The sequence below is a fragment of the Anolis carolinensis genome, chromosome 3 (genome assembly GCF_035594765.1).
Source record: "Anolis carolinensis isolate JA03-04 chromosome 3, rAnoCar3.1.pri, whole genome shotgun sequence".
Taxonomy (NCBI): domain Eukaryota; kingdom Metazoa; phylum Chordata; class Lepidosauria; order Squamata; family Dactyloidae; genus Anolis; species Anolis carolinensis.
In genome coordinates, this window is record NC_085843.1 from 125,138,051 (window position 1) to 125,165,311 (window position 27,261).

General features: G+C 38.0%; 1 protein-coding gene across 5 annotated transcripts in view; it reads left to right on the forward strand.

The window, feature by feature from the left end:
- Positions 1-27,261, forward strand: part of nalcn (sodium leak channel, non-selective) — a 300,357-nt gene that overhangs the window by 248,367 nt on the left and 24,729 nt on the right. For all 5 annotated transcript variants that reach the window (XM_062975470.1, XM_062975471.1, XM_008106968.3 and 2 more), the window contains 12 exons: positions 1,193-1,329; positions 2,711-2,849; positions 10,436-10,509; positions 12,344-12,445; positions 12,778-12,847; positions 14,838-14,929; positions 18,599-18,721; positions 20,606-20,662; positions 20,864-20,984; positions 21,078-21,209; positions 24,320-24,487; positions 26,177-26,281. In XM_062975470.1, the coding sequence (XP_062831540.1) occupies positions 1,193-1,329; positions 2,711-2,849; positions 10,436-10,509; positions 12,344-12,445; positions 12,778-12,847; positions 14,838-14,929; positions 18,599-18,721; positions 20,606-20,662; positions 20,864-20,984; positions 21,078-21,209; positions 24,320-24,487; positions 26,177-26,281 (1,320 nt within the window). The remainder of the gene's footprint in view (positions 1-1,192; positions 1,330-2,710; positions 2,850-10,435; positions 10,510-12,343; positions 12,446-12,777; positions 12,848-14,837; positions 14,930-18,598; positions 18,722-20,605; positions 20,663-20,863; positions 20,985-21,077; positions 21,210-24,319; positions 24,488-26,176; positions 26,282-27,261) is intronic.

Consider the following 27,261-nt stretch of genomic DNA (forward strand, 5'->3'; position numbering starts at 1 on the left):
CTTTTGAAAAATCCACAAAATCCCCAGAAACATGCACTTACAGATATACACACATTTTCATACAATTTATTTTATGAAATAAAACTGTTTGCTTTTATGTGGAAGTATCTGGAGAACAACTACAATGAACACTGGAAAGTAATAGGAAGGAAATTTAAGGGGGAAAAATCATTTTCATCAGAACATTGACTTTCTGAAGCCCATCCTAAGTATGTGTAGATCCCAGTTTAAGACTCTCTATTTCAGCCTCTATCTAAGGAGATAGTCCAGGCCAATTTCCCTCCTTTTATTGGCTACTTTCTACTCTGCCCAAGCATATGGGGTATGAGACTAACTAATGAACATTGCTCCCAGTGCTCATTAAAGAGCATGTATTCTTGCCTGAAGAATAGAGGAATACATTCAACTATTAGCTATTTTAAAGTCAGGAGAAAAGATAAAAGAACATTACAAGGTAGTTGTTCTTTGGTTAGGAATGTTTTTCAGGATTGCACCCATTCTTCTCATTTATTCTCAAACACTTTCTGTTCCTTACATTCTTCCAACCATATTTTCATCCCAAGCTGAATGTTTTCCAAGATGAGCTCAAGCAGCAATTAATTTGTCCTTGCACGGTTGGTCAAGCTACTGAGCCTGCTATATTGCCATCAAGTTCATTCACAGGGACTGACATCTCCCTAAGGATCAGCAAGAATTTTCAAAGCCAGATTGCCTGAATGTAGTGACTCCTCAGTAAATGAAGGTGATTCTCTTTGGAGATATGAATACAAAAACCTAATTTAGTTCGGATTTGTGGAGGTTTAAGCATTTATAGGATACTGTCATCTTTCCTATCTCTTAAGCATATGTTACATTTAGTTCCCATAGATGAAAGTTGTAAGTAGAAGAAGTAATATTTATTTTTATATTGTATTAGAGAATTGTGGGGAGGGGGGAATACATGAAGGAAATACAAATATTTACTGCAATATTCTTTGCATTTTAAATATTTTAACAAATATACTGTTTCAGCTTCAATTGTGACTGTAGCTCTAACACACTAAGGAGGGAGTATTGGACCCACTACAGTCCTCTCTGTAGTTCTTTGCTGCCATCGTGTGTTTCTTCAGCTGACTGCATCAGGTTATCTGGGGGGGGGGGACAAAAGCAAATCCTGCATATATCTTTATTTCATTTCATTTCATTTTGTTAGTTGAAACAAAGTGAAGCAAATGCAGATACCAAGGAGAAGCTCCCATTGCGTTTACGGATCTTCGAAAAATTCCCCAACAGACCTCAAATGGTAAAAATCTCCAAGCTCCCTTCGGATTTTACAGTCCCCAAAATAAGGTAGTAACCTCTTCCAACTCGCCTAACATACTGAACAAGTGTGAAGAGCATTTTGAGATTGGTTTAAGACTTTCACTGCATTCTTTTGGTTTGGTGTTTATGTGATCTTTCAATTTTCCTACATACACACAAAAAAAACCTTTAGTGAAAGAAGTGTGATTATTTCATTGAATACTTCCAAATTCCAAAATTCAAAATTTTCAAAACAAAATCCTATGCATATCAAATCAGAAATAAACTTCATTGAGTTCAGTGGAGCTCATTACTCCCCAGCAAAGAAGTCCCTGATTGTGTCATCAGTCATGGCATTGGCTTTCTTGTATAGGATACAAAATTTAGCAAAGTAAAAATGGTGAACAAACAAAAAATTTTAAACAACAGTCAGATCAGATACTTCAAAATTCAAATGTGAGGCTGAACATCTGTTTTGTGTGTGCGTGACTTTTTAACAAAGAGAGAATTTGTTAAAATGTAACATGATTTCTACAGCAGCAGCTGGCATCTTCCATGTTTTTAAAGGCATTATCCAAGGAGAAACAGTATATAGACCATAGAAACCCATTGTCACTCTCTCAGCCTCAATGGCAAATCATCTCTGAACAAATCTTGCAGAGAAATTCTCATGATAGATTTGCCTTAGGGTCACCATGAATAAAAATGTATTTAAGGTACACGACAACATCCAGGGTGCCAACCCTATTTCCTCCTCATTCGTCCTTAACCATTTTTCATGGACCTTAATAAGAGTTTTTTTGCACAAATCACCTTCTATGCGTAGCAATTGTTGTCTTAGTTTTTAAATTTCATCATGTTGTGTTGTTTTATAATGATGATGCTATATTATGTTTTAAATTGTATGTTAATTTTCATTGTGGTATGTTGTTTTCTCATGTAAGCTGCCCCGAGTCCCTTCGGGGAGATGGAGGCGGTGTAAAAGAATAAAGTTATTATTATTATTATTATTATTATTATTATTATTATTATTATTAAAATAGCCCCCTCCCCCAACATCCCATTCAGATTACTCATCCCAAAGATCTGAAATGAATACTTGCAGAGTGCTTTTGGAATTAAGTAAAGAGCCATGGGCTCCCCACTCCTGTTTTAGGCTCATTTTCAGATGCATACAAATTTAATAGTAATAATTGCTCATTCAATTTAATGATTAAACCAAAATCATTTTGTATGATATGCCTCTTATGATTTTCCATTTTGATTTTACCTTTTGTCTTATTGGAACCAAAACATAGCATATAGGACAAGAACTATTAATACTGTTTTAGTAACTGAAGTACAAAGTTAATAATAAGTACTGTGAAGTCAAAGTGAATCTCTACTTTTCCTTCAATTAACTTGTTCTTTCTTTTTGTGTAATAACAAGGGAAAGTTTTATGAAGCAGTTTATTGATCGACAGCAACAAGATACAACTTGTTTACTAAGAAGGCTTCCATCAGCTTCTTCTTCTTCTTGTGACCACTCCAAAAGGCTTGCAATTGAAGACAAATATATTGACCAGAAGGTAAACAGCAATATATGAAGTTTCGAGATGTAGTAAGAAGATAGACTCTTTATTGCTCAAGCTGATTTGAGATGTGGCCAGGGACTACCAGGATTCTTTAAATTAATTAATTTAAATTGAACTTACAGATACATTTGTATACAGTGCAAGAATGATTCTGATTATTACAACTCTTTTATAAAATTCCAGTGAGGTGAAAAGATAGGTGGTTTGCCTCATATTTACCTACTGCAGTGGTTTAGTTGCCCATCAAAATTTTTATGCACCATAATTTTGTAAAAGAACTCCCCATACCTCAACAGCATTCACCCTCTTTGTTTTTGCCTCAGGACATACTAAACATTTGTAAAGATGCAACTAACCAATAATTAATCTATTAATCTAATTAATCTTTCCTAGCAAATGTCTAATTTACTAGGGAAGGGTAAAATAATTTTATGCACCATTTGTATCCTGTTATTAGACCTTTAAAAGAAAGAGGATGAAGACAATTTGAAAATTCCTTTAAAAAGTAAAATCTGATGTTTTGAATCATGAATCTGATTTCCAGTATTACTAGTTACAGTTGCAGAGTCAAATAACATTCAACATTAAATACGTGGTGTAGAGATAAAATTTTCTATTCTAAGTATGCAAGGTCCCAATCTGGATTGAGACAAGTAATGTATGATATTTGACACACACACCCTCCATCTAGTTGTGGAAGTAGTGGCAGTGGTGAGCAGTGGAAAGCAACATTGAAGAGTGTATGGGAATAAAACAGGCCACACTCTGAGGTTTAGTCACATGGAATAATGGATCTACCACCTTATCACACATGCTGCTGTAATCAGCCAATCTAGCTGCATCCAGGCGGTGCTCTCACAGGAGGCATGAGGACCTGTTGCCCGTGCCCCTCACTGCTTCTCTCCTGCCTCATCATACGGGAGGAGCCACCTAAATTTGGCTTGACCCTTCTTTCCTAATGGAAAGACAAGGAGTCTCTTGTTGTCCACTGCCCACTTATTTTTGGTGGCAGCAGGGGTTTTTTTTTCAGTTAGGCCATGGAGCCACCTCAGAAGTAGTTGGACTGGGTGTGATGGGAGCTGTCGGGCTCAGTGGTTGAACTTTAAAAAAAAACAAAAAAAAACGTCACCACTGCTGAAAAGAAACCCATGTAAAGCGGCTAGTCATCAGTTCACTCACCTGCCAGCCAACTACAACTCACCCAGCTGCTAGGAGAACACATGAAATAGCAAGATATGGGGTCCCACATATGTTTAGATCTTTAGATTGACCTCTCAGTTGCCACGGGTGAAATATGACCGATAACCCTGAGCTAGACATATCACTGGAATCCTTCATCCCCAAGGTCCATGTAAAGGATTCCCCAAATGGGGTGACAGGCATGTATGATAATGAAACCAGCTTGGGGATCTTCTGCTATATCATGCTAAAATGCCACAAAAATAACAAAACATGGAAAGAAATAAACATACAATAGCAGAAGCAGAAACATACAATTTATAGAAACCCAAGAACAGGAAAAGCTGGAAAGGCAGTAGAAGTATAACTGACCATTTATACCAAGTGTGAGCTCCCCAGGTTGACCGGGTGGGGGAGGGCTCTCTTCTGGTGTTCACTGTATGACTTGTCCCTGACAAACAGAGTCAACAAGCCATATGATTGGCTGGATGCTTAGAGAAGGAAAATGAATGGCTAATAGGGAACAGTGTACCACAGGAGAAGATGGCAGCTGCTAAATCTCTATTGCATCTAGCAGCAGCCTTCAAACAGGGATTCAGTTGAGTTTGTGGCTTCTTCTACCTCTTCTGAGAGTGGGATAAAATTCCATTGCCATCAATAATTTTGTGTGAGAAAGAGAGATTGAGAATGGGAGGGAGAGATTGTAAAATTATGAAAAACCACACAGAAAGAAAGTTTAAAGCCTTCATACCCATGCAACCTTATCACAATCCAGCCATACAAGCTTTAACAGGTATGTTCAGTTGTGCACTGTACGTCTAATGTAGCACATATCTAGGCTGAATCTCAGACAGTTTTGCCCAAGGCATTGGGAAACTGTTGCTAAAGAGATTTGGGCGATATGGACATGAATATGACTTACTGGGAAATTATTTCTTATACTCCATGGGAATTTTATCTGTTTTGATGGAACATTAGTTGCACTTTGCTAGACTAATGCTGTCTTTCTACAGTTACAATTACCATGGCAACCTCCCATTTAAATATACTGATTTTTCCCAAATCTCCTTCCTGGCACAAAATTGAAATAGTAACATTAAAAAAAGAATACTTGTCAGTGTGCACAGTAAAATGAAAGAAGCTTGAGCTTCTTGTCAATTAAACACAGAACATTGAAACCAACAACAGTGAAAGAGACATTCTGCTCACAGCTGCTGCTTCTATTGTGCACCCTATCTATGTTTCATGCAGAATGAATTGGATAATCTAGAACACTTCATAGTGTATAAAACAGTGAGGACTAGACTTCATCATCATTTAACAAGGATACATTTCTAACTACATCTGTTTGTTTTGATTACTTGTTTATTGAAATATTTATATACCGCCCATTATCGAGAGTTCACAGGGCAGTATACCATAAAGCCAATCTAACAAATGTAAAACAGTACATATAGTGAAAATAAATTTAAAAAGGAGAAAAGCTTATTAAACAATTAACAAATTTAAATGGTGCTTAAGCGGGTTTTTGTAAAACCAAGCAGATCTCAAAAGCATTCATGAACAGCTATCAGGAGCTAGGCTGGAGCCAGTTGGGTCTCCACAGTTGAAGTGCCACAGCAGAGAAAGCAGGCTTTTGTGTATTGCCCTGAATTTAGAGACAATAAGGAGGGCCCTAAAGCCAACAAATTCAAGAAGGTTCATAGAAAGAGAAAGGCCCACCTTCATATATGGAAGTGTCAAACTGTTAAGAGTCCTTTGAGTGAGAACAGTTCACCTTAACCAGTTTACCTTAACGGGAGGCGGGGGGGGGGGGGGGGGGGTTAAGATGGTTATTCTGTAGGTAGAATTTTGTTTTTCTTACATTCCATGCAATGCTTAGTTTATAGGTGCTTAATAAATAATAAGTGCCTCTGGATCTAATCACAATCCAAAGAATTAAAAAGGAGAAGAAAATCATAGCTTTCTCAAAATGATATAATAAGGTAGTGAGTTAAATATGTCACACTACCAAGGATACATAGCCAAAGGCAATTATGTGAGTCATAAATCCGTCTCAACTATCCTCTTGGTAGACAATGCACTGTGGAATCCAGACATAATAGCTTGTGAAAATTCCAGACCCAAGGCCCTTTGCAAACACCTTGACTGCGTATTTATAGGAATCTCGACTGTGAAATTGACACAAGAAATAACCAGATTTAGGAATGTCTCTCTTGTACAAATACAGATTAAAAGGGATTTATTTGGCATTTTTGTAACTTAACACATTCTCTTCCTAACTCTTCAAGGCATTAGATTTCATATCCAAAGAATAATTTATCTCAAAGTATCCCTGTGTGCACATGTGCATTTCTAGTGCCCATTTTCTCCAATGAGAGAAATGCCAGCAAAACAATTGCAAGATAAAAGAATATAATTTCTTTCACCTCTAGGAAGCAACTTGTTGCAAAATAACTAGTTAGTTCTGTTAGGACCTCATCACAAAGGCCCATGAATTCACCATGCATTGGCAGGGGGCATGTAGAACCCATCACTCCACACCCCACATCACACAACTTACCCCAATCCCCATCCCATGAGGAGAAGCATCGCTGCCTGGCTTTCCCCCATTTCCCCCCCTGAAGACAACACGGGAAGCCTCCTGTGTTGCCGCAACGATGGCATATGCCACTTGCTCTCCCCTTTCCTGATGGAACCCGGCCATAACTACACATGTGTCATGTAATGGGCTCCATCCTGATAGAGGAAAGCAAGCAATGTACGGCGGGAAAAGTAGCCCGTCTAATGAAGTTGTAATTTCTATAGGATAACTAAGACTCATTAAAATGGTAATTTCATGAGGATAAGCTTCATTTCTCTTCTGGTATAATTGTAACATTTTAATTTGTGTATATTTTTAATTACAGATATGTAGATATGGCCTCACTAAACCAAATATTTTGTTAAAATAACATACTCAGCTGTGATTTCACTATATCACACATTTTTTTAATTCTTCCTTTGTTCTCGCTTGTGTTTTATCTTTGAAAGATTGATCAGATATACAGCCTATGTACTTTTGGCATCTAGCCAGTTACGTCAGAATAGGACACTGACATAAACCATTCTTCTATCCATACAACCATAGAGCTGGAAGAGATTGCATGAGAACATAACTGTCAGGACCCAGGCTGCAGAGCACCAATAACCTTACACAGAGGCCAGAATCTATCTAATATCTTTATTAAAGAAATATATAAAGTCAATAAAAACAAGTGAAGAAAATAGTTCAGAAACAGACCTTTCAGGAAAGGCCAAATATAGTCCAGGAAAGTAATGTCCAATATAAGATATTAGAGTTCAAAGTTATAATCCATTAACCGAAACACACACTTTGCCAAGTAATAGTGTGGGGAGATGACAAGGTCTTTAGTCCATTGAAGCTTGACAACAAGGCTGGATCATAAGCTTGGTTCTTGGCTGGATCAAGGGCTTGAAACGTGACAACTTGAAGCATGAAACAAGGTCTGTGGCAAAACGTGAAACAAGGCAAGACTTGAAACTAGATCCGGGAAGCAGGGAACAAGGAATACGAAGTCCACACACGATCTCTCTCTCCAGCTGATCAATTGACTCCGCAAGGTTCCCCTTGCGGCAAAACCCCTATATAGGGTCTTGTTTTCCCACCAACAGAACACTTTCCCTGGAGAACAAGAAGTGAAACCCAACTCTGTCCAGATGCATGACTCCTTAGAATTTCCCAAGGGAAGCAGACCTAATCAGCTAATTGTCTGGCAGCGATTCTGAGGCTCCGGCGATTAGCCTCCCTGACTCCTCTATCTCTATTATAATTGTCCTTTCGGGAAAACGGGGGAGAATTCTGCCCAAGGCTTGTTTGGTTAACTTCCTGAGGACAAACATCCTCCAGGTGGAGAGGCTCCGATTCAAGCTGAACCGGTGGAAATCCCATGTTTTCCTCCTCGTCTGCCACAATAGCACTAGGAACGGGACTACAAGGCCCATGAGACATCACAATAACCTCCTATACAAAAAGTCCATTTGGAAAGGAATTTGCCATATGCTAAGTCAAACACCCTTCTCCCCCCACTACCAGTCTATGGAAACAAAGTCTGGTCTTTGACCTCTTAAATTTTGATGTCTTTATTTTTTCACCTGGATGCTTTTAACGCAAATATTGAGTGCTAACTCAATCCAAAATGCTTGCCTGGTTACTCTTTTATATCAGAGCTTTTGACTCCACCTAAACATGACTTTTATTCCAAGTTCTTGCATTAAACACAGATTAATGTTCCAATATTACCATCTTCTTTCATTCAGAGATAACCAGGAACTCTGATAATATTATGATAATATTCTCTTGATAAGTTCTATATTGTCTATTTTCCTGAAATGCTCTGCATATGTCTGCAGCAGTGGTGTGATAAAGTAGTATTTAACTTTTTCATGTGTGCTCTCTTTCTTGGGCCCCAGCTAAACTGCCATATAATGCAGTTCAATTCAGCCACACCCAACTGTAAAATGTAAATTGTCCTGATGGGAAAGCATAGGCAGATCTTAGAAGAAAAATGTAATAATAGTGTCCTGATGCCATCTATTAATGGTATGATCTATTTAAATGGGATTTACCTCTCCGGAAATGTGCATTTTTTTTCCAGATAGAGGTTTACAGAAAACCTGTCATCTACTACAGCTGGGTTATTGCCCAGTGGATGGTGACTTGCCATCTCTATATCACAGATGTGGTTTTGGCTTTACTTTCTATTAATACCATCTGCCTTTCTTGAAACAATCTTATGATATTACTAACACTGGCAGATTTTCTATCATATTCAAGGTGGGGGTTTTTTGCAAAACAAAAATAACCGATGTATAATTTCAGAAAATGCAAATAGAATTTACAACTCCTGACCCAAGTTGAATGAAACTTTCTTGGCAAGTATTTCCACTGAGGCATCCATGTGCATTTTGCCATGTAGATGTTTTTTTCAAAGCAGCACTGTAAACTTGGTGGATCTATTCCTTCAAAATAATGTGGGGTACCCCAAGGTGCAGTTCTCTCCCCGCTTCTCTTCAACATCTACGTTAGACCCCTTGCTAGTTTGGCTCGGAGTTTTGGCCTAGATTGCTATCAATATGCAGACGACACCCAACTCCTTCTGCGCTTGGAGCCTGGAGCAACGTCAATACCAGACAATTTCACCTTATGTCTGGAGGCTCTGTCGAACTGGCTACGTGCTAGTAGACTGAAGGTGAACCCGGCGAAGACTGAGATTCTTTGGCATGGCCGCTCGACTGGTCTGACCCATTTGCTACCCACCTTCGATGGTGCTGCCCTATCTCCTTCGCCTACCGTTAAGAGCCTGGGTGTCGTTTTGGATTCGCAGCTGACAATGGAAGCTCAGGTCGCTGCTGCTAGCAAACAGACCTTTTTCCATCTACAACAAACGAGGCAACTGGCACCTTAGCTATCTGATGAGGCTCTGGCAAGTCATCCATGCCACGGTCACGTCTAGGCTGGACTATTGCAACGCCCTGTATGTTGGGCTTCCAATGTCCACGATCCGAAAGCTCCGTCTTGTTCAGAATGTGGCAGCCAGGCTACTCACAAGAACACCCATGAAGTGCCATATAACACCAGTGCTGCAGCATCTGCATTGGCTTCCAACTGATTACCGTGGTCTATATAAGATGCTAGTTCTGACCTTTAAAATTCTTTAAAACGGCCAGGGCCCATTGTACCTTAGGGACCGTCTCTCCTTCTCCCATCATCGGAGGTCACAACGACCATCTCAACGCGACTTACTTTATATACCGGGTCCTAGAGAAGTGCATTTGGAAAGGACCAGACGCAGAGCTTTTTCTATTTCTGCCCCTGCCTTATGGAATGCCTTGCCGCCCTATATGAGAGCCATGGGTGAGTTAGGGCCTTTTACCCTAGCACTCAAGACCTGGCTCTTTACTAGAGCTTTTAATCTATGTTAATTTTATCAATATTTATATGTATGTATTTTTATCCTCTACAATTTTATCTTGTAAATCGCCTAGGGCATCTTGGATGGAGGGCGATTAATAAGTAATTAATGATGATGATGATGATGATGATGATGATGATGATAATAAAGTTTATTGAGCCATGTAAAATAATCTGGGAAACTCATTATCTATGACCAGTCCCTCTACACTTAATATTTTTCATAGAAATATCACTATAGAACAATTCCTATAGAAATTACATTCAAGTCTCCATAGGAAGTACAAATTCCAAATTTTCAAAGATGACTGGTTTGCCATATTATGAATTACCTGCTAATGTTTGAGTTAGGTACTGAAACATCATAATGTATCAGTAATCTGGTCAATGATGGCAGATACATTGCTGCATTTTCTTTTTTTCACAGCTCCGCAAATCTGTTTTCAGCATTAGGGCAAGAAACCTTCTGGAAAAAGAGACTGCAATCAATAAAATTCTTAGGTAATGGTGGTAATTTAATAATTTTCTCTCATTATATTTGCAAGTAGTTTTCAGCTGCTGAATAATGAATCATATTGTCCAATCTTATTCTTTTTTCCTTTGCTGTCTACGTACCAGTAGCTGAAATCCATGATAATAGGGATAATCACCTTTGTGTGTTTCATTCTTGCAAGCCAGATGAATAATTTCAACAATTTTCACTCTGCTGCAGAAAATAATTAAGAAAATGGGACTGTTTTGGAGAACTAGTCATGATTCAAGATGATGGTGATCATTTTCATTGAAAAACCACCCATATTTCTATACAAGAAGGTTTAATTTATTCAGAAAATACTATTTTCTATGCAGAAAGCAAATTTTATGTACGGAAAAACAAGTTTTCTGCACACACAAAAATGCTTCCAGCTGTGTAAATATTTTGTGCAACCCTTCCTATCCATGTCTTTAAGATTAGACGTATTTTGTATTTTAAAAAACCCCAGTCTGAAGCATCTCATTGTGTTTAAATTTCTAACCAGAAGAGGCAAGATGATAGAGATGTCCCATTTCATTTCTCAGCATGAAAACAGATTTCAAACAAATTGCACACACAAAATATTTATTGATTGTCTTTGTATTCTGCTCTTCATTCAAAGAGTAAGCATGGCCTTCCGCTTCAGAGATTGCGAGTCATTCAGAATCACTCAATGAGCTTCATGTCCAAGTAGAGATTTCAACCTATGTCTCCATACTAACATTGGGCTAGGAATCATACAACCAGCCAGATGTCGTTGGACTGCAACTCCAAAAATTCTTCACAATTGGCTATGCTAGCTAGAAACATTGGGAGAATCAGTCTAACCACATCTGGAGTTGCCATATTATTCCTCCTTGCTGTAAGAAATAGGTCCAGTGAAACTGTGCTTTGTTTGCTTCAAATCATACTTGCTTATGATTTATACTTCACCTATCCACATTTATGACCCCATCACACTCACCAAATTTAGCATCCTAGCCTGTTTTTGTAACAGAGCCCCACACCAGCCATCTCATGATGTTGTTTGACTTCTGGCATAGGCCACGCCCCTTGGATGCTTTCCGTGTTTTGCTAGCTTCCATGGAGCCAACACAGATCCTCCCCATAAGGGCAATGCTTCCCATGGTGATGGATTCACCCTGCTGTCCTTCTCTTTCCTCCGTGAAGCGAGGCGAAGGAGGACACTCTGCCAGGTCTTTGTGATAAGGTCATTAATCTTTCAAAGCCAAATACAGATGTGGCCACAGCTTCTAGAAATATACCATGTTTTCCTGGCCCTGAGTGGCCCTATAAAGCACCTGCACTTCGCTGTATTGGTAGAGGAATACTCTTGTGAGGTGACTCATGCTGGTTGCTTATATTGAGCAGGATTAGTAAAAAAAAAAAAAAAAAAAAAGACGAGCATGAGATCTCATGCATGACTCTATAATAACTATTACATCACTGAGATTTCTTTTTTCCACCCCCACCCCCTCCAATCATCTCACAAATGATTGTATAGGGTGGTATAGTGCAAATTGAGTGCACAAGCCCCACAAGTAGGTAGGATTTGTGCCCTCAATTTGTAGGCCTGGGTTGGAGAAGAGATTGGTGGCTGGCCATACTTTGACATAGGATTCTGGGGCATGGATTGTCAAGAGAAAGAATGAAAAGGACTCAAACAAATCCTGCTTCTTTGCCATTCCCTCCCGCTGGCTGGTAGAGTCACACAAGACTGTAGATTGTGTACTGTTTTTTGTTTTTTTTAGTTTATCCATTTTTTTCTTTTTGTCTATATGATTGTTCTATTTTTATAATATTGCTTTTCCCCTCCCCAAGAGCCTGCACTCGCCAGCGCATGCTCAGTGGTTCCTTTGAGGGGCAGCCTGCAAAAGAAAGGTCAATTCTGAGTGTCCAGCATCACATACGGCAAGAACGCAGGTAAGTGTAGATACAAGCAAACTCTTGAAGAAAGAAATGTATGTATCAAGAATTGCATAGCAAACAAAAAAGGCTCAATGTTTACATTTTTATAGCAACAACAATTTCTAACTCATTGTCATGTATTAATTAAAAATATTTTTTTAACATTCACATGTTTCCATGGCATCCAAACTATCAGTTTAAAAAATCAGAAAATGTGCTTAATGTACTAATTAACGTAGGCTGAATAACATACAAGCTAATGATGTAACTTTTGAAAAACTCTAATAAACATTACATAAGGATAATGATGTTAGCATCTCTTATCCAGAGGAATGTACTTGTTTCAGGTCACTAAGACATGGATCCAGCAGTCAACGAATCAGCAGAGGAAAATCTCTTGAAACTTTAACTCAAGATGTAAGTCTATACAGATATTCCTCAGACCATAATATTATTGTGTACCTTTGAGTTATTTCAATGTATGGCATCTCTAAGCCTGTCATGGGATTTCTTGGAAAGATTTGTTTAGAGAGCCTTTGCCTTTCTCTGAGGCTGGGTGTGTGTCTTGCCCAAGGTCACCCAGTGAGTTTCCATTACACTACACTGACCATAATATCTGACAATAAAATAGAAGTGATGTCTATGGTAATACAACAAATAATTACTGCTATGATAACCATTATATTAATACACTATCACTATTACGTTATTCTAATTAGTTTCAATCTAGATTAAAAGCAAAGGACTTGAGTCTGTCAGCATTATAGCTCCAATATTACAAACCCTGTCACATAAAGTTTGACAAATATACCAAGAGGATCCTAAAGATAATTATGTAGATTATTTGGCTTTTGATGCGTTACTTAATTTTAATTAATGTGTGTGTTTTTGATGCCAATAATATAATCTACAGTCCCTAAATAGCAGGTGTTCATAATTAATACATAAAATCATTAGTGATCAATATAATTTGAGGCCAGAGGGAAACAGTTCCAGGGGTTTCTAAAACACCCTTCCCAACTGCTAGTACTTTTATTAGTTCAATAATAATCAGACTGGAATTGGTTATTGGAACTACTGGTTTGGCTCCGAAGTTTCCTATTAGGTCAGAATTCATACTTCCAATGTGCTCAGTAACCTCCCTACCACTCATCAGATCTACCCACTTAGGACATCTGGTTCCAACAAGGCCATGGGATTTGCTCCTTCCTTTTAGTTTTTTACTTATTTCTCCCATAACTGGGACTCAAACAGATATGCTGAACCCTGTAGTTCTTCATAGCTATTTCTACAGGTTTTACAGTGGTTCCATGAATTTCTTTAACCACTGTACAAAAGACTCGTTTTCAACAACCACTGGTTGCTTTCAGATCAGTGCAATGATGATTTCACTCTGAATTTTAAGTGTGAGCTTTCACAGAGTTGTCCAACTGAACCATATGCTGAAAAATAGATAACAAATCAATCCTGCTTGCAGTGATTGGCTCTTGTGAATACATTAAAATGTCATGGAGTGCCCAGGATATATGTCCTGACTGAGTATAAATTCATTGGAAGGAACAAATTTCAGATAGGTTAATTTTACGTGTTGCAAAGGCTTATTTTTTCAAATTTCAAAAAAATAACTTTACTAAGAGCTATTTCTATATAATGTGTGATTTTGAATAAAGACTGTCTTAATTCTGAACACATTCATAAAGAAATATTGGGACTGGCTCTTACTTGGTTTCTTACACGTGAATATATTCCTTTATGTAAGTGATTGGACATTTTTTGTTCATGTAGATAGCCATACATATTTCAAAAGTGAAAAAGTAAGCATGTAGTGTATTGTCATTGGCATACATTATATATGTAGATGTGAACACATTAAGTTATGCACCGGGTTGTGCAATGTAACAATTCACTAGCAAGGCTAACTTGCACAACTGCCACAAGACTCCATGAGCATAATATTATATTCCTTTTTATCAATTTTGGCCAGGATTCCCATTTCTTGATATCATGGTCAAAGATGAAAAGAACTGTTAGGAACAGCAAATAATAATTTTCCACTGGAATAGACAATTAGAGGAAATGGTAGATAGAATGATAGAGGAAATTTTTAGTTGCTGGTGGAAATCACTTCTATTTCAGTGCTTCCATGTTAAGGGGTGGCTTTCCTCTATCATGTAGGATTTTTGTGAAGGAGGCCAGGTTTGTCAACATTTCTTTTGTCTTCAATATGCTAATGTCCAGTCTACTAAGTGTTAGACTCTTCTAAATGGCAATGATATCTATCTATCTATCTATATCTTCTTCAAACCAGTGTGATATAAACTGCTTAGTTTTAGCTAGAAACAAATTTATTGTTTTTGCTCTCACAGTAAAAAATAGAGAACTTTGCTTTAAATATTTCTTCTTCTAGCATTCAAACACAGTGAGATACAGAAATGCACAGAGAGAAGACAGTGAAATAAAAATGATCCAAGAGAAGAAAGAACAAGCAGAAATGAAAAGGTATTTAGGATATACATTTCTTATGGGTTTCCTATTTAACAGTTCTTCTGTGGTTACTCCCAATTCAGCAATTTTAATCAATTAGTTAGATGGGTTTTAGCTAATTAGTCAGTTAGTCTTTTGTTCATTTGCATGAAGTACATATGGCTAAGCAGAAAGTTTCTGAAACAAATTGCATGCTTTCCTTTTTAGATGATGTGCATAAATACCAAAGCCAACATCATATGAGAAGCATTCTTATTTGCATGAATTGGATAAATTACTCTTTAAGGCAGGGTTTACCATCTGCAGGTTTTATAAGCACATTTGTTTCTTTGTGGTTTTTACAGGCTATATTCCAACATTAATCTCTCAAGGCAGTTCACAATATATTTTTAAACAGATGTATTATAATAAATTATAATGCTATCAAACCACAGTCTAAAACTATTATAATAACATTGTAACAGCAACATTTTGATAATCTCAGTAAGTTCAAACAGTATAGATATAAAAAACAAGTAGTAATAATAACATTAAAATAGTATTTATTAAATTCAAAGCATTAAAATATCAGTTAAAACCATTTTAAAATTGATATAATGCCTAATCTAATGCTACATTGCTGCTACATCAATTGCCACTCGCTTGTGCTTGGCATATTTTAGAAATGTGCTTGCGGTAGGAATCTAGTTCTGCAGCATGTTTTAGGGCAGTGTGGTCCAACCCACGGGCCGTGGGCCACATGCAGCCCACCAATTCATTTTTGTTGGCCCTTGCCCTTCTAACTGGAAAAAATATTTTACTTTAATATTTGGAAAAAAATTGTTTACCTTCTTACTGCTTTAAGTTTTTAAGAAATGTTTTCTTTCTGGAATGTCTCTGGCCCTCACATTCCTATGCTATAGTCTGATAGGCCCTCGGGTAACTAAAGGTTGGATCACACTGTTTTAGGGTATACAGAGACTAGGTTTTTCAGGTTGAATATTTAATGGTGCTCTTGCAACCATAAGGCCAAACCTATTAATAATAATAATACATTACCATAAAATTCTGTGAGTATAAGGCCCCTTCTACACTGCCAGATAAAATCCAGATTATCTGCAGAATAATAATAATAATAATAATAATAATAATAATAATAATAATAATAATAATAATAACAACTTTATTTTTGTATGCCGCCTCCATCTCCCCAACGGGGACTTGGAGCAGCTCACATGGGGCCAAGCCCAGCATATCATATAACATCATAAAATGAATAGTTAAGACAAGCATCAATGGTAAAAACTAATTGAACAAGTCATAATTTAAATAAAGCATAATTAAATCAAAAATATTAAAACAATCATTTAAGGCATTAAAAGTCTAGTATAGCACAACAATATTGGTGACATTCAAACTGAGGAGAGAATGTCTATGTCAAAATAAAATATATATCCAAAAGACAAGACAGGTAGGGAGATGAATCTGGAATGGAAAACAAACTATAAAATGACAGGGAGATTTTTGATATGGATATGGGCCAGGTTATAATGGGCTTGTCTAGTCAAAAGCACAACAAAACAGACATGTTTTTAACTGTTTCCAGAAGGCAGAGAGGGTCAGAGCTAACCTAATCTCCCTGGGGAGGGAATTCCAGAGCCGGGGAGCTACTGCTGAGAAGGTTCTCCCGCATCCCCACCAACCGCATTCGCGAAGGGGGACGAAGTGAGAGAAGAGCCTCACCAGAAGATCTTATATGTAGATTCCTGGTGGAGAGAGTAAGGGGAGCTGAGAAGCCTCAAGCTCTGTTCTTTCCATATGCAAACTATAGTTAAAAAACAAGATCTAAGTAAAGTTTAGAAGCTTTATTTAAGCAAACAGAGAGCAAATCTTCCATCTACATTGAACTGGATTATATTGCAGTGTGGACTCGGCTGATCCAGTTCAAAGAGATATTGTGGATTATCTGCCTTGATATTATGGGTTATATGGCTATGTGGAAGGCCCCAGAGTTGGTCACAATACAACAGGGATGGGGAACTTTTAGCCTAGGGGATGCATGAGGCCCCTGAAACAATTTAGCTTGGCCCTTCATCTCCCACTCAAATATTTATTTATTTATTTATTTATTTGCAGTATTTATATTCTGCCCTTCTCACTCCGAAGGGGACTCAGGGCGGATTACAATGAACATATATATATGGCAAACATTCAATGCCATCAGAAAAACAACATACAGTATAGACACACACAGAGGCAATTTTAACATTTCCACCTTCATGAGGGTATGCTCGATTTCAGCCACAGGGGGAGCTGTTGCTTCATCATCCACGAATGACACTGAGTGCTGTACTTCCTCATTCCTTTCCACATGCTGCTGGCAGTTTTTTTTTATGGTGTTGTAAATTAGTTAAATTAGCCTCTCGCATAAAGTGTACCTAAATTTCCTAGTTGACAGGTGCAACTGTCTTTCGGGCTGCTTAGGTAAACAGCAAGCCAGGCTATTTAATGGCCGGGGGCTTAACCCGACCTGGGCTTCGAACTCATGACCTGTCAGTCAGTAGTGATTTATTGCATGTGGTTACTAGCCAGCTGTGCCACACTGAGTACTGATTTAGATCTGGTGCCTTTAACAATTTTGCAAAAACTGGATGATACTACACAGAAAAGAGCTCAGGAGTCAATTATACCAACATTGGATGTATCCCAAATCCAACATGCAAGATTAGAATAGCAATCAACGCAAAAGAAAATTGCACCTAAGACCACCAAGCTGTGGTTGCTGTGGGTGAGGGAGCCCCTTTGATGTACTCACTAGATAGAGACCAGGATTAAACTGTCTGCTGTATGTGTCTGCTAAGGCAGGTCACATAAGGAGTATTTTATTTGAACTAACCCTAAATGTTTAACCATATTCTGTCTTTCTTTTGGGGTGCTGGGTATGGCTTTTTCCTCTTCATGATCCCATATAGTATTCTATTATTTGTCACCAGTAGAGTTATGCCTGGGGAGGTAATCTACAGTAGCTAAACCTTAGTAACTTATGTAGTTCTCTTACTACAAGCCAATGTAACATATGCCATCTGTAATCTGCATCCAGACTACTTTCCTGGCTCTGCTCAAAAGTATAATTCAGAGAGCCCCACAATATGAGACAGAAGTTTGTTTTTAAAAACAACCTCAAAACCATCAATACACTTCTGACCACTGATAAGAGGTTACAGATGTGGACTCTGACATCACTGGATCTTTAGAGCTCTCCTGGTGGAATTAAAATATGTCCTAGAGTTCTCTCTTGGACATAGGTAGATACCTCACATTTTGCTGTCTAACTTAGGAGAGCACCAAAGTATTGTTGGACTTCAGTCACTGATTATCATAGCTAATGTTTATCAGAAATGTCATCCAGCAACATCTCAGAGCTCAAGGTTGGAAACCACTAAACTAGTTCACATCTTCATCCACCAAGAGGTGTAGGCAGTTACCTCAAAACAAGGTGAGTTTGAGAAATTATCAAAAGCTGTTGAATAATTACAATATATTATTATTATCATAGTTGACCAAAGGTTTTTAAAGTTCCTAAAGTTAACAATCAACAGATTCCACCAGAGCACGAGTCTAGCAATTTAAGAATGAAGAGAAGATGTGCATATTTGACTGATATATTTGTGGCTATCTTACAGTCCTTTGTATTATTTTTAAAAGGAAAGTCCAAGAAGAGGAGCTGCGAGAGAACCACCCTTATTTTGACAAGCCTCTTTTTATAGTTGGTCGTGAACACAGATTCAGAAATTTCTGCAGAGTGGTTGTACGAGCGCGCTTTAATGCGTATGTATATGAGTACTCTCTGATTGTGTGTATTTGCATTTCTTGCTTTGACAGATCATATTACTTCACCCCTTCATGCATCAAAACATAGATTTGAGCCAAACATTACTTAATTCTCTTTTGAAATTGCTGTAAGCACCTTTACATTTGGGTACACATATAATGCATGTAAAAAGTCCCTGGATGGATTAAAAATAGGGTCATCTTGTTCTGCATTCTGGTGCCAACCAACTGAGTTATTAGGGACAGGGCATGGTACGAGTCAGATGCCAGCCAATATAAAAAACTCAGTTTATTGCAAAACAACACAAAAGAGCCTAGAAAGTCACCAAAAAGGGCTCAAAACACTTTCTCTTCAGTGTGAAATAACAATGTCCAAAAAGAACTCAAAAAACCTCAACTTGGGATATAATCCGGATTATCCTGGAAAATAATCCGGATTAAAACAAACTACGCCGAAATGGCTGTAAACTCGCTCCACCTAGTCGTTGGAGTTTAGCAAACACAGGAAAGCAACCAGCAACAACCCGCAGCGACCAGTGGCCAAACCGTGCCCCAAAACGTCCTTGAAGCCAATCCACGTCGTAAAGGAGAAGTCACAGCCGTCACGTCCGGTCTGCGTCGTTAGGGAGAAGTCACAGGCATCGAGTTGCAGTCCACGTCATTAGGGAGAAGTCACAGGCATCGAGTTCCAATCCGCATCGTTAAGGAGAAGTCCCAATCACCGAATTCCAGTCCAAGGTCAATCACAAAGAGCCAAAGCAACGGAGGCAAGCCGGCAGGTCCCAAATCAGTCTTCCAAACACGTCTTCTGAAACAGAGATCCTGAAAGCGCCCAACAAACACCTTGCCGATTGCAAGGTTACATTAGCAACAAACTTACTTTTATTTACAAGTCCTCCTCTGAGCTTAATCCAGCTAACGCCCTATCTACAGCTGAACCTTGTTGCTGCAAATCCTCATCGGAGCTGGATTCGGCCAACGCCCCACCAATCCCTCCTCCAGCTGCTGCCCTTCTACAATCTCTCCAGCCAGTCCACCTTCTATCCAAACCCATAACTCCCTGAGATCCAGCTGTATCTTCGCTGTGCCATCCTTCAAATGTACCACTGCTTGTGGGTTCCTCAAAAATATCCCGGATCTCTTGAACCCTAGTCCAATCCATCACTTCACTCCCAGAGTCCGATATCCCATCCTCCTGACTCCCAGCCCCATAATCCCCTTCAAAACCCTCAAAAGATTTATCATCAGTGGGTTCCATAAGTATTTCCCGGATTCTCTTCCTTTGTTGCTCCTCATCGGAGTCTTGCTCACGAGCAGTCTTTCTGCCTCTTCTAACACAACTAGTAGTATCTCTACTCGAAGGCTCCATGACAACAGGGCATGAGGACCTTTCTGTAGTTCCCAGCACTTGCTATTCACACTAGGGTTAGGTGAAAAAATGTTTAATTGAATATTTGAAAAAAAATCCAAAATTTCCAAATGTATTTATATGTGAAGTGAAAACACTTTGATACGTGAAAAAACTAAATGTGGGCAAAACTCAAATGGACAATGTTGTGTTACAAGCCTGAAATTCGAATATAGGTTCATCAGGTGCTTAAAGATTGTAGGCTTTATTATTCTATGGTTTCCTTCCCTGAGTATAGATAGTCCATCAGTAGAAACTAAGTGGACTATCTGTACTCAGACAGAACATTGTAATAGACCTGGGCTGGACCAAGGAAGAGATCTGCCACAAACATTACAGACAGATTTATCTATTTAGGCCCAGTGCCTTGAGTGCTTAATTTCTAAAAGTTTGGATTTGTATGCATGACATTACTATGGATAATAAAACTCAAATTCAATGGAATTGTAAAATATGTTTTTCCTTTATTACAGGTCAAAAACTGACCCTGTTACAGGAGCGGTGAAAAATACCAAATATCATCAACTATAGTAAGCACTATTGAGAGTCGGGAAGGGGGGTGTTTTATTAGCTACAGTTTGGCTATTTCTGTACTTTGTACATTTATCTAAAATATTAAATCTGTGAGACATTTTTACCATTTGTTTTTCTAACCCATGCTGTTGTTCAGTTTATTTTTGTTGTAATTTTGGAGTCTTGCTCTAATTAGATTTTTTTTCACTGTTTTCCAGTGATTTGCTGGGATTAGTTACTTATCTAGACTGGGTAATGATCATTGTTACCATATGCTCCTGCATTTCAATGATGTTTGAATCTCCATTTCGAAGAGTGATGCATGCACCAACACTTCAGGTATTGCTACAGAAGTCCCTAGTTGTGTAAAATAATGGTGGTTTTTTACAAGTTTCGTGCTAAATACTCATTTGTTTTTCCTTTGATTTTCAGATCGCTGAATATGTTTTTGTAATATTCATGAGCATTGAACTTAATTTGAAGATTATGGCTGATGGCTTGTTTTTTACTCCAACGGCAGTCATACGAGACTTTGGGGGTGTCATGGATATATTTATATATCTTGTAAGTTTTTGTTCTTTTTTTTTTTAAGGAGGGGCTTAATCTGAATAAAGAAAAATTAGACTCTACAATAGGAGATAAGAATAGTTTTATAAAACTGCTTCTTCAATTTTGATCTAAATTCCAGAGAACTATCAGGCGGAATGTTTTTAGTACTTTGTTATTCAACTACTTTTGCATGCAAATGTTTGACAAGTTGGTATGCAAAAGTGCAATCCAGTTGCACTGTTTCTGTTAGTATGCTTGTAATTTGATTATTTTATTCCCAATACTCTTTAGCATTCTCAGGCATCATGCTATTTTAGATGTGGAGAAATAAGGAACAACTGAATTGACACTTTTTGCTGCTTGGTGTCCCTTGGTTTTGATCACCACTCAAATCCGTTTTTCCATCTGTATCACACTGCTGGAGCTAATTATGAGAATTGTGATTGGCAAATATGGGAAATACATATTCCTTTCATACTAGACTCCAGAAAAATCCCTTCACCTAAACTGGTATTTGTATTGGAAGGATATTTATCTGAGGTATCCGTGGAAGACCCTCCAACCTGAAAGTAAATCCCTCTCATTGCTTTCTCCCGTGTTAAGGATTGATGCAAGGGAAGGAAAGGTGAAATTGTACTCTGCTCCCCAATACATACAAAATTGTGATCACAATTATCTCCCCCCTTCCAATGGCTGATGTCATTGCTTTTTATTAAAACCTGCACAATAGATTCAAAGTCCTTGTTATTCACTTGAACTTCATCTCCAGCAAACTAGTTGCACTGAATATGCATATATATGTCTAAAATGTCATTATGTATTTATTTAATCTTGCAATTTACATGGATTTTTAAAATTGTTAACAGGAATAATTAAAATCAGAATTGAAAGGGTAAGAAGATAAAATGAAGATGAGATCATAATAAGAATGATATCATAAAAACAAAGCAGATAAGAACATACATCAGAATGAAAGCAGAATAAAACAAGTCCATGTGGAAAGCTTCTTCAATGCTGAAAGCATAAAAAATTAATCTGATGATGACGCATCCAAGAATTTCACATATGAGATAGTAGTTCCATAGTTATAGGAAAGATGTCCTTCAGAATAACCTTCAGAATAAAGACTCTATTTTGATTTATAATGATATGATCCATGCCCATACTGGTGGACAGTTCATAAAGAAAAGAAAATATTTCATTTGTTTCATTTGACATTGAACCGCCCTTGGATGACAGTAAATACAGAATTAATATTAATATTATCTAAGACGTACTGTTTTTAAAATTTAAAAAACTTCTAAGTGAAAACGTTTTGAGCTTGATTAAATCCTGGACATATTAGACTGTGTCACCAGATGTAATAAATATAATTTGTCATAATCATTTTGTATTCAAGGCTTGTGTGTCTGTAGTCAGAAAATGAGATCATTTCTCAGAACCCTTAATCTTCTCCAGCTATTTGTTTGAAGAACAACATTTTTTAAACCCTGCACTGCACTTTCATTTGTAAAATAATCTGGGGAGAAATATAACTAAAGTTTTGTTTAGCTTTGAATTCACACTATTATTTGATAGCAGGTAAAGTTGCACCAAATAAGCCCAAATACCCTAAAGCTGAGTTTCACAAACCGTGCTTTTCCAGATGTTTTGGACTTCAGCTCCATAATTCCTCACAGATGGTAAGTCCAAAACACCTGGAGGAGCAAAGTTTGAGAAACATTGCCCTAAAGATACCGATCTGATCTTGGAAGCTGAGCAGATTTATCCCTGGTTAGTGTTTGGATGGGAGACTGCCAACGAATATCAGGTGCAGTAGGTTATATCTCAGAGGAAAGAAGTAGAAAAACTACATCTTATTCCTTTCTGAAGAAAAGCCCATGAAATTAATGGGCACAGTATAAGGGCTCTTCCACACAGTCATATAACCCAGAATATCAAGGCAGATAATCCACAATATCTGCTTTGATCTGGGTTATCTGAGTCCACACTGCCATATAAACCAGTTCAAAGCAGATAATGTGGGATTTTATACAGCTGTGTGGAAGGGGCCTAAATCAGGTGACTTGAAGGCACACCCACCCACAAAGTTGCACCAACCCTTTTAAGCACGATAATTTGAAATAATCAAACACATGTATAGTCTAATCCTTAAACTTGAAATAAACTCCTATATAAATCAGTAGGTCACCATTCCAGAAAAATGAAAGCATGAAGAGTCAAGATTTATTATGAAGAATGAAATAATGATTCATATCTTTTCTTATCCTTTCATATTCTTATATAATATGAAAAAAAATGCTTTTAATATAAAAGTTAAGCCTAAAGGATCACTTGAAAATCTTTCCTCACAAGGGAGTAAAGACTCAATTGCAAGAAAGCTATTATAGCTTGGATAATAGTTACTATAGGCAGAAATAATGCATTGCTTCCTTCCCCACTGTATCTCCAAGTTTTCTCCAAGCCCATAATGAAGTCTACAGGACATAGTTGGACACAGTGACCAGTGGATAGGTATCTTTGGGCATTTAGTTATTTTCCCAACTCCTCTCTTTTATGTAAGAAGGAATATTTCACATCTAGTTGCAGAGATGGCCTAAGGCATTTTGCTCCTTTGAGTAGAACAGTAAATGTGTGTGCAGTAAAATCCATGTACCCAAGCCAAGGTACGTGAAGCCCCCAAGCACCTCTCCCACACAATATTTGTGTCTTTTGTCATTTTATTCAGGGCCCTTCCACACAGACATGTAACCCAGAATATCAAGGCAGGTAATCCACAGTATCTGCTTTGAACTGGATTATCTGAGTCTACACTGCCATATAATCCAGTTCAATGTGGATTTTATACAGCTCTGTGGAGGGGACCTAAGATTGCAGTAGCATAGGATTAGCCTGCCCATGTCAGCTTTCACATGACAATTTGTTCTGGTGTTCTATATATAAGAAATATAGGTAGATACATGCATGTGTGTGTGTGTGTGTGTGTGTGTGTGTGTGTGTGTGTATATATAATTTAAAAGATTTCATGGCTGCTGTTCAGCTAGTTTCCAAAATAACGAATTAATTGTAAGATATTTTAATATATTGTGTTATATTCTGGATTTCTCTTTCTTCTTTTTCAAAAGGTAAGCTTGATATTTCTGTGCTGGATGCCCCATAATGTTCCTGCTAAATCAGGAGGTCAGCTCTTAATGGTGCTCCGATGCCTCCGACCCCTTCGAATATTTAAGCTAGTGCCTCAGATGAGAAAGGTTGTCCGAGAGCTATTCAGTGGCTTCAAGGAAATCTTTCTAGTAAGTACAGCTTATTTTCTTCCTGATTCAAAGCCATTTTAGAAACAAACCAGTGTTATATTCAGTAGTGACCATCTAGATTGCTTTAAAGTTGATACATTTACCTGCATGATAAAAAGTGTGGATTAACATCTCATTGTTGTTTCATTATACTTGGTAACTAATCTCTTCACAGTCTATCTAGTTATAAGGTCTTACTTCACCAGCATAATAAATAGGTGGAATCAAAAATATTTGAACATTGTGCTACTAATATCATCGTTATTCTTTCTTTCAAATAGGCTATACCAACAACAATCTAATGGCCTGATATAGATGCCTATATAAATATTGAATTGTTCTCTCTATATATATGTGTGTGTGTGTGTGTGTGTGTGTGTGCGTGTGTGTGTGTGCGTGTGTGTTAGTCTATATATATCTTTGAAACAGCGATACAACTATTTTAATTTTATCATATTTTCTACACACATTGTATGCAATATTTTGTACCTGGGAAAGTGTTCCTATGATGCATCAATAGTGTAGAATTATGCAGTTTGACACCACATTAACAACCTCTTCACACAGAGCCAAAATTAGTGACATGTACCAGTTTAGCCCAGGTCACCCACATAACTTTCTGGTTCCCATCAAAAAAATTTGGCATAACACTGTGGTTGACAGAGGGCAGAGCCTGCGTATGCCACTGCCACGGCAACATTGGGGGCTTCCTGTGTTGCCGTTGGAATCCATGGAGGAAGCCGTGTGCTCCACGCTTCCCCACATGGGATTATCCTCAGCTGGAGCCGAGCGATGCGGAGAATGGGGTACCAAGTTCCCCCGCCCCACAACAAAGCGGAGCAACTCTGGTGGCCATATGACAAGGTCGTGACATGGCTCAATGTTAGGGAATCCAGTGATTTGGAGTTTGGTGAGGCACCACCATTCTTTGGCCAAAAAAAGCCTAAAAACCTTATAAAACTACAACTACCATTGTTCCATACCATTGATACATTGTAGTTAAAGGAATATCAAACTGTATTAATTCTACAGTGTAGACGATCCCCATTGTATTTTGCAAGTGCATTCATTTGTATCATGGTTGCTGTGTGCTCTGCTATTGTACATTAGACATGAGTACATCCGTTAGGTTCTAAATTCAGGATGAGAAGAAACCACCACCTATGGCACCATGATGACATACATGTGTAGAAAATAGGTCCAGTTTCTGGCCTTCCTAGAGACATATTGTTGCCCTCTGTGGGTATTAGCACTGTTCTACCAGAACTCTTCTGCTTGTGTGCGTGTATTTGTATATATAGTGTATCAGTATTTGTGTTCATGAAATACAGGACATATTGCTGTATATCTGGAGCAAGGAGAAAATTTAAGCATGGTGAAAGTCGGTACGTCTCTGAGTGCAAGGTTAGGGACTGACCAACATCTCACAACTGAATCTCCAACAAGAAGGTCACCAGCTGTGTTTCATGGGAGACGTTTCAAATATATCTAAAAGGCACCTGGTTTCACAAGGTTTGGAAGAGACCAAGAACAGTATTCAGTCAGTGATGAACACTAGGTTTCTTGATCAAATACCGCATGTCTCTTGATCAGATTGGTGCCTTAGTAGGAAATGTCCAGAGTCAAGTCAGTCATCAGTCAATGGGCTGTTTTGAAGAATGTTTTACTCCTTTTAATTTACTCTTACAGGTTTCCATTCTTTTACTGACCTTAATGCTTGTTTTTGCAAGCTTTGGAGTTCAGCTATTTGCTGGGAAACTGGCTAAATGCAATGACCCACATATTATAGCAAGGGTAAGAACAAGTTTTGTTTTCTTCATCATATTCAGACCCTTAACTTCCTTTGGTGATAGACACAATGTTGTTGACTTCTGAGACCCTATTCTGGAACCAGAAGGAAGTGCTTGAAACACTGAGAAATGATGGGAGAGGGCAAATGCATAATAAAGGAGGATATCAATGCAGTCGCCTTGGATGGATTCAGACATTCATTTCATTTATAGGCTGCATTTTGGTATCAAATCTCCCAGACTAGTTTCAAATATATTGAATCACAATATATAATGAATACAAGTTCAAAACAATAAAAATATAACAGGAAAAAGAACAACAATGGCCACAAACTGACAACAATAAATCCAAACAAGTAAGTACAAATTGCAGTAGCACCATTTATAACAATTGAGCAGAACAAGGCTGTTGATGATAGGGTGACCTCAAGGTCTGTTATTCATGGGATTGCCATAAGTCCAGGTCGATTTGATGACAGTTAACAACAAAAGAAGAGGAGGAGGCTGTAAACAATGGGATAGTACATATTCCTTCTGAAATAGAGTTCTGGATGCATGAAGCCACAGCTGAAAATATCCCTCCTCCTTACTTACCACTGTGACAATTTCAGTTCTCTTATGGTCAAGCATAAAAGGAAGGCTTATTAAACTTACTTTTGAGGGGCAGGCAGGCTGATGTTATACAGTGTGGCAACAGCTCCCCAGATTCTCATAGAGTTCTTCCAATATCCATACCTGAGATTCTGTATCTGGAGTTGCCAGGACTTAAACCTAACATTTCCAGATGTACTTAACTACAATCTCACTAGTAAACAAGGATGCTAGGTTTTGCAGTGCAATTCATGCCAGAATTACCAGACTTGGGGAGGAGGGAGACTTTTAAAAAAATATAACAGCACAGCTTTTAATGCTGCCAGTTTAAATCTCATTGGGAGAAAGGAAAATAATTAGCATATAAATAGTTGAAATTAACAAATTATGATT